The sequence below is a fragment of the Polypterus senegalus genome, unplaced genomic scaffold, assembly GCF_016835505.1.
Source record: "Polypterus senegalus isolate Bchr_013 unplaced genomic scaffold, ASM1683550v1 scaffold_2385, whole genome shotgun sequence".
NCBI lineage: Eukaryota > Metazoa > Chordata > Cladistia > Polypteriformes > Polypteridae > Polypterus > Polypterus senegalus.
The window spans coordinates 83226-91216 of NW_024383566.1; the positions used below are offsets into that span (position 1 = coordinate 83226).

At 38.4% G+C, this 7991-nt stretch overlaps 1 protein-coding gene across 1 annotated transcript; it reads right to left on the reverse strand.

The window, feature by feature from the left end:
* Window positions 1-1442: 1442 nt before the first annotated feature.
* Window positions 1443-6818, reverse strand: LOC120521523 (tripartite motif-containing protein 16-like). Its single transcript, XM_039743090.1, has 3 exons — window positions 6607-6818; window positions 4738-4803; window positions 1443-1984 (listed from the first exon to the last, which is right to left on the reverse strand). Exons 1-3 carry the CDS (start codon window positions 6770-6772, stop codon window positions 1443-1445), a joined length of 774 nt encoding a protein of 257 aa, XP_039599024.1. The 5' UTR covers window positions 6773-6818.
* Between the last annotated feature and the right edge of the window lie 1173 nt (window positions 6819-7991).

The window sequence follows — 7991 nt, forward strand, 5'->3', positions numbered from 1 at the left end:
TGTACAGAATTTTTCAAAACCTGGCAGGACCTAATCAATAATATTTTAGAATAAGCTCTTAAAGCACAGAGGAAACAATTATTTCCGCATTTCATTTTCTTTTCCATTCATCTCTATTACCCTATTAAACTTATCAATTTAGGTATGTTTATAAGCCTTAAGTTTTACTCCATTGGCCATGCTCTCTCAGGGGTGGGGGACGATTTTTTTTTTTTATTATATTTTTTGTAAAAAATGATCGATTTGTATGAAATGATTACAATAAAATTAAAAAAAAAAAGAAAGTGATATGCCCTTATTGTCTGTTTGTCTAAACGTTCATGTTTCTTTCTAGCTGTCTAACTTCAATCTAAGGACATTCATTCTATTTGTCCCTCACAGCTAACATTATGAACATTATCTTTAACTTGCAGTATAGGGGATTAAATCGAAGCTTCCATTATGTGTGTTAAGCTACATTACATTCAATTTCAAAACTAAGCAAACTGTGGTAAATTTACCACTAACATTAACTTAAAGGATCTGGCTCTTACAGTCACTTAGCAGTTTTAATGTTGACAGGTGACATTCAATGACACCCGAGGCAGGGATGTGTGGTCAGGGGAGGCACCATGAAAAGTTAAAGAACTAATAATGATAACATAAAATAAATTTGCCAACTTGTCTGTGCTATAAATTTGTTTTCTGTATGATTCCAATAATTTAGATAATTTTTATAGTCAAACTTGCTGAATTGACACATTTCCTGTTCAAATACACGGGAGAAATGCGAGGTGCGGTAGCGACGAACCTCACCTCACCTCTGACTGCACTCTCCTCACACAAGGGGTTGATGCCTGTGATTGGTGCGTGCCTGTCGCTGTCTCTCTGTATGTCGCCACAAAGAAGAGTGTGCACACATGTTTATTATACACCCTGACTTTCTACAGTCTGGCTAATATCTTTAATGAATGTGTGTGATGTATTTAGTCTTGTTGATCGGACATAAAACCAAAGTGAGAAGGTTCAAGGGGATACAGAAAGTACCGTGACGACCACGCAGATTGTCAAGTGCACTGCAGTGGTCCGTTTATTTTTATTTTTTGTTCCTACTGACTGCCAAAATGAAAGATTAAGATTTTTAAAACTAAAGCAAAATAAGGAGGACTTTTACAAGAAGATGATAGACAAATAAAGGTAAGACCATAAACGGTTTTCAATTTCATAAAAAGTGGGATCAGACTAAGAAAAAAACAATCCAATATTTAAAAACAAAATTTTGACCTTAAAACAACTAAATAGTTCAATTAAGGTCAAAATTGAAACCCATTTTTTGTACGCCACTCTATACTTTCATTTGTATTGAATGAGTATGAACTGTGGAATTGCAACGGCAAATTTAGAACAAACACAAAGAGGACCTGCACTTGTGGAGATGTCAAGTGACAGGTGGAAAGTACTGGTCAGTAGTCACAAGGCATCAGATGGCAGATTGTTATAATGGACTTACAACCAAGATAAAACCCTGGATAGAGGGGCTCAGTGAAGGAGTTGTTGAACCTGTGCAGGAGGGTCATTGTGTGTGAGACGCTATAAAATGACAGAGAGCCAGCAGGCCAGTCCAGATACACACCTATTCTGGGGCTGTAGGGGGCGCTGATTAGAGTCTGCTGGTTATTATGACAGACAGAGTACTGGGAATCAGAGCACTGCAAACTCCAGGACTTGTCATTGAATCCCAGACAAAACTCCTCACCCTCCCCAATCCTGCCCAGTCCTTTATATGCGACTCCAATCAGCATCTCATCTCCTGTCCACTCCACCTCCCAGTAACAGCGAGTCCCAGTCAGAGCCTCCCTGCACAAAACCTGAGGCCACCAGTCAAATCTGTCAGGATGATCAGGATATTTGGCCTCTGTTTCTTTATGTATCACTTTCTTATTCCCATCAGTCAGACGGAGGTCTCTATGTGCCGTGTTGATGTCCATTGTGAGTGGACAGAAGTCTGAAAGGAGAGAAATGAAAATGAGTGAGGAAATCTGTGAGTGTGTTACGGGACTGGGGGCGGAGCAAAACACAGACGATTAACAAGATCCAATCAGGAGCTGCGCTGACAAGACTCAGATGTGCACCGTGTGAGTGCCATTGGTAGTAAAGAGCTCATCTGATTGGACAGAATTATGTGAGAATTAAAACTGAACTTACAAAAAGATTACAACAGACAATAAAGTGAAAGGCAGGCAAGTTGGATATTTTGAAGTAGGCTCAGTCGTCTGAAATTACAATAAATGCCATAATGTCACAGTCAACGTCAGAGTTCTAATGAGTTCTAATGTACTATCCACACTGACCACACTGACCACAGGCTTTACAAAAATGACAGTTTTTATTGTCAGAGTCCACCACTTTACTTTTAAATCAATTTACTGTCACACATCCCAAAACTCACAATAAACCCCCTGATCCTCGTTCTTTTCCTTCTATTCCCTGTCTTTTGTTCTTCCATTTCCAGTGGCCTACCAAATGTTTAGCTGTAACCCTGCATGTCAGCGCTACACTAAATGTGAAAATAAAAATAAAATAGCTGCCTGAGAATTAAATTTTTGTAATGAATTGTCACTGGCAGCTCAGTGATTTACTGGCCAGCAAACAAGATGGCCATAGAGTGCTGAGAGATGTGCAGTTCACGAAGTAAATCATCATGGAGTGAGCTGAAGGTGCTCAGTCAGAAAAGGAGATGATTCAGTAGAAATGAGCTTTAAAATCAAAAAATGTATTAAACAAAATAAGAAATTGAAAGAAGAGGAAATGAACTTGACAAAATTCAATTCAGAACAGCATCATGGCCAAGTGGCTGGAGCTGAGGCTTTACAGATTCAGCTTCATGACTTTGAATTCGCTGCCCAGTCGTTATCTTTGTCAGGTCTGCATGTTCTCCTCGTGTCACTCCTGATTTTCCACTGACATCCCATAGATATGCATGTTGGGTCAATTGGTGATTCAAAATTTATGTTATATGATTGTGGCTGTGTGAGGCCTGAAACTCTGATCTGGATTAACACTAGAATCCCTGAAGCCTACAAAAAAATCATAATCCTACAGAGCTGCAGAGCTTCCTGTGTTTGATCAACATGGGCATGCTCACAAAGCAAAGTCCATAAATGTGTACTGAAGTGACTTTAGCTGCAGATGGAAGCTCCTGTTGCACTTTATACAACTTTTGTTACAGTTCTGCCATCATCCAGAAACGGCTCCATAAGCTTTATGACCATAGTCTCAGAAAGTCTTATTCCCATGGGGTGACTGGGATCTTTTCCTGAATAAAATCATACACAGTTGTGTAGAGTGTGACAGGAGCTTCCATCTGCAGCTAAAGTGACTTCAGTACACATGTACTTTGTCAGCGTGCCTGAGTCGATCAAACACAGGAAGCTCTGAAGTTAACTTGTGACTTTACGGCGAAGGAAGATAAGTAATGAATCAAGGTAAATAACATTCAATCTGGGTTTTATATACAGTAAGTAACATATACATGTTTTTTTATATATATAAAGACCATCACAAAACATAATCACAAACAGAACTTTGCACGATATCTTGGCATGCCTTGCTCATCCTCATCTGAGTTCACCTGTTATAGCCCGTCTTTATTTGAAAACTAACAGTGTCAGATTGGGGTGAGCGTGAATGCAACTGAGAGAACAAAACTGAATAAAAAAAATTGTAACCTTTATAAGTGCCATACATTTACACCGGCTGTTATAGACTCAAATCAAATGTATGTTTTTATTGTACAGTATAATAGTGACAATAAGAGCAGCTCACTACGGATGAGCTCGGAATCGAACTGGCGACCTCTTGATTACAAGTCAGCAGTTCTTACCACTGCACCAGGTGCACTTGTTTTGTTATATTTGTACCTTTTGTGAAAGTGTTTGTTTGACATTTGGACTGCAGTCTTCACACATTACACACTTCATGTCTACATGTGTCAATTATTACTAAAATATGAAAACGTTTCTTTTTTAGGTGTGTGTTCAACAATTCCTCCTTCGAATTTCCTGTCATCCTACACTTACACAGATTGTTGTAGACATGGAACACACATGCAATGTATGTATTCCAAATAACGATATATTATTTACCCTCTACAACTCTAGGTACCTCACTCCTAGATAATCAAGGCTTGAGCTGGGAGAACTATCTGCCCTTTCTGTGGCAGTGGGGTGATGGGACAATCACAATTCACAATATTGTATATTTTAGCAAAGACTAGCTATGTATAGGTCTATGTTAATAGTGAATGATACTATAGTTTTTGTGCTTTCTTTGTATAAAATTTGCTACATAATTAAATTATTATTTTAATGGACTAAGTAAAGTAAAAAATGCATAGATAGAAGTAAATGGAAAAGAAAAAGTAGTATGTGTAAAAAAAGAGGCAAAAGAATACTGTCGGTAGAGCTTGTGTGACAGGTGAACCTGGCATAGTTGACAGGATTTCATTTCTAGTTTTTGTGTTTTTATTTTTTGCGAGTTCACTTCACACTTCAGCGACTGCTTTTGTGCATCTCTACTTAAATTTATTCATCCCTTAATGTCCATTATGAGACCAGCGCCAGTTTTGGCTCCTCACTCACACATCACTCACACGGCTCTTTCTGATAGCCACTCTTTTATACTGTAAGCCTAGCCCAGGATATTAAAAGAGAATCGATTCACTTTATGATTATATATTCAGTCAAAGCAGAAACTCACATCGTAAAAACTCCTCTCTGCTCTGAGGTTCAGGAGGCTGTAAGGTGACAAATGGAGCTTCATGACCTGAAAATAAAAAGAAAAGAGTGGACACTGCTAAGATGGCATTTTCTAAAGTCAATGAAGTTTTTAACCACATTATTACAAATACTGTACAGAAAAAGTAAAATTTCAAAATGACAAGCAAATGAAGCACAGAATGATGGGGTTACAATGAGGTATAAGCATCTTCTTTCTTTATTAAATAAAAACAAATAGTTTTCTGCAAAAGTAATTACAATAAAGAATTTTTAATAAATGCATAAATACAATTAAGTACTGTAACGGACACCGAGACAAACACCAGATGGAAGTCAAGCCCAATCACGGGAGCGTTTATTCCACAACCAATAATTTACAGCAGTCTTCCAGCAGAATCAAACTTGCAAACGCCCTGTTAAATTAGCAGTCACTTCACTAGGCAGGCTATTCTACTCTCACAGTGTTCCCGATCATCGTCTAGCGTCCCTTGTTGTGCCCCTTTTCTCTGTTACCCCCATTATCATCTGCAAGTCTACATTTATAATGGCATGGGAGTCTCCAGCTGCCTTCTCGGGTGACTTGAAAGGTATAACAAGGAAGTTCCAGGGGTTCCACAGCACAACTCTGAATACCCTGCTGTCAATCACCTGTCCAGACCCGCCCATCTCTAGAGAGACAATGCTGGCCATTACAGTGTTATCAGTCTACAAAGGAAAACTGACATAACATTTCAAAGGTCACACAAGAAGAGCAAGGAAATGGCCATAACGCTGGACCATGATGGAAAACAGCCATTGGGTGTACTGGACAACAGGAAATATTAGAAATAATTTGATAAATAACACGTTAACCACATATGGACACAGTCTGACAAGCTGACTAAAACTCATGTGCTGTCCTTAAGTCTAAAATACCCTTACCAGGGCTTAGAAGCTGGCAGCGTTATAGTTGCCTCTGAAAGAGCTGCAAGATTCTAACAGAATGAGCATGGCTCACATCTGAACAAAAATATAAAGCATCCTCCTAGCGTCTGCAGCCCTCAAAAGCCATTGCATTCTGCCTCTTTCTCAATAGCTGTATTTTCTTTTACACCATGGCCTAAAAAATATTTTTAGCAAATGAGATTAGTAAAAATCAGAGAACTGCAAATTTACTCATGGTGGTCTTGCTCTACTGTCAACCTGAACTTTTTTAAGGCAGTTATGAGTTTCAAGATAAATAATAAAGATCCTAAAAGCTCCCTTTTCACATCTTTTTTACCAGCATAAACAATACACACTGGTTAGTTTTGCTTGACCTTAAACATGCTGCTTAACCTTTGGTTACATTTGCAAGTTTCCCATAACTCTTATCTAGTTTTCACATCTATTTTGTGTCCCAGAATTCAATGTTCTATTAAAACGCATTGTTTATTTCTGTCAGGATGTTTTCGCTGACAGTTTAAAAGACGAACAGATCTAGTGGACCCCTTTTCTACAGTAACCTCAAACTTGGCCCACAATGTCTTCCAAATGTTCACCTTTCTCACTGGCCCTTCAAGCTCTTATCTTTGTTCTGCTTGTCTCTTTGTATCTGCTCCCCCTCACCCCCAAAACCCCCCACCCAGCGACCCTCAGCTTTCCCTGACAGTATGATATCATTGCCTGCCTCTAACTAAAACCTACATGCTAAACTCTAGGTTTAAAACACACAGTTAAAAGTATCAATAGTACAGCTATAGTCTTGGTCACACAGCTTATGCATTTAAAAGTTACATCTTATCTAAACCTAAACGCTAAAATGATTTAATTCTTTTTTTAATCCCTTTTATATTTTCCCCACAGAAATGCTGCCACATTGCACATGTACCTGATGGAGTCCATGTCATGATGTCCCACCAGCTGATCTTCTCCAGACTCTTTTTCAGACAGGACAGCTCCTTTCTCAGGTCTTCAGAAGAGAAATCAGCAGTGACAGTGAAGCTGAGCGAGTCTCCATCAGCAGGAAGGACACAGCGAGATGAGAAAGTCTGCATCAGAAGGAAAGAGGGAACAGGGGAAAATGAAAAGGAACATATCTAAGAAGAAGCTCTTCTCATTTATGCCATCTGTGTTGTGGGCAGGCAACTTGGGTTGGGTATTTTTGTAGAGTTTCCTATAAGGTATTATAAACCTTGACTTTCAATAAAAGTTTAATGCTTGAGAGTCAAGTCATTAAACTTTAGGTAAGGGAACTCAGGGAGTGATAGCATTATATTTTTGGAAGCTTAAAAGGAATTAAAAGCCAAAAGTTGGGATTGTAGGCTCAGTGCTAAAGGTGCCGCTAATATTCTCAGATGATGATAATTAAATTAAATGTAATGAGTTGCACATGTATGTAGAAAGCTATTCAATTTAATTATGCAATAGAAGGTCTACAGCTAGAAAATGTAACTGATGAGAGAGACTTGTGTGTTCTTGTGGACTGATCAACATCTTCAACCAAAAAAAAACTACAAAAATTTACTGTGAAGTTGGCTGAAATATTTCCAAAACATGTGAAGTATATTCACTACATGGCTAAATATATGTGGACACCAGGGGCCTCATGTATAAATGGAGTGTACGCACAAAAATGTTGCATACATCCGTTTCCACCCTTACTTTGAGATGTATAAAAACTAAACTTGGCATAAACCCACACACATTTTCACAGCAGCCTCAGACCATGTGTACATATGTTTCTACTCAGTTTTGCAAACGGGTGGCACCCAATGTCAAAGCAGGGTTACTGTTTCTGGTTCATTTCCCTTTTCTTTTTTATATTCACATCCATGATGCTGGCTTTATCAAAAGCATCGGAATTAATTCCATATCATTTACAAATATAATTCACTTGATTGTAATCATTCTGTAACAATATAATGGTGCACAAAATACCATAGCTGCTTTAGCGTTGTTAGAAGACACTAATGGAAGAATTAGATGAGAGCGCATATTTAAAGATGATGATGACTGGCTTCTGAATAAATTTAGATTTCCAAGAGCTATCCTCTTGCAGCTCAATGCTCTTAGAATGTATACTTGATATCATTTCTGTGATGAATGCATTAAAGTATGTATGTTGCATTTTACACATACATTGTTAACTTCATTTAAATAACGTATACTGTTAATAATTACACATGTGGCAAGCATTGTACACGAGACAAGAACAACCCTAGGACTGAGCACCTGCACATTGCTATTGCTGCACTCCCCCTCTCCCCCATGTTT

Bases quoted from the DNA above. Each gene is read 5' to 3' on its own strand.
- LOC120521523 (XM_039743090.1), bottom strand. From the start codon at position 6,772: ATGCAGACTTTCTCATCTCGCTGTGTCCTTCCTGCTGATGGAGACTCG. The intron at 4,804-6,606 runs GTACATGTGCAA...TTTTATTTTCAG, and splicing joins CATGACATGGACTCCATCAG to GTCATGAAGCTCCATTTGTC. The intron at 1,985-4,737 runs GTGAGTTTCTGC...CTCTCCTTTCAG, and splicing joins CAGAGAGGAGTTTTTACGAT to ACTTCTGTCCACTCACAATG.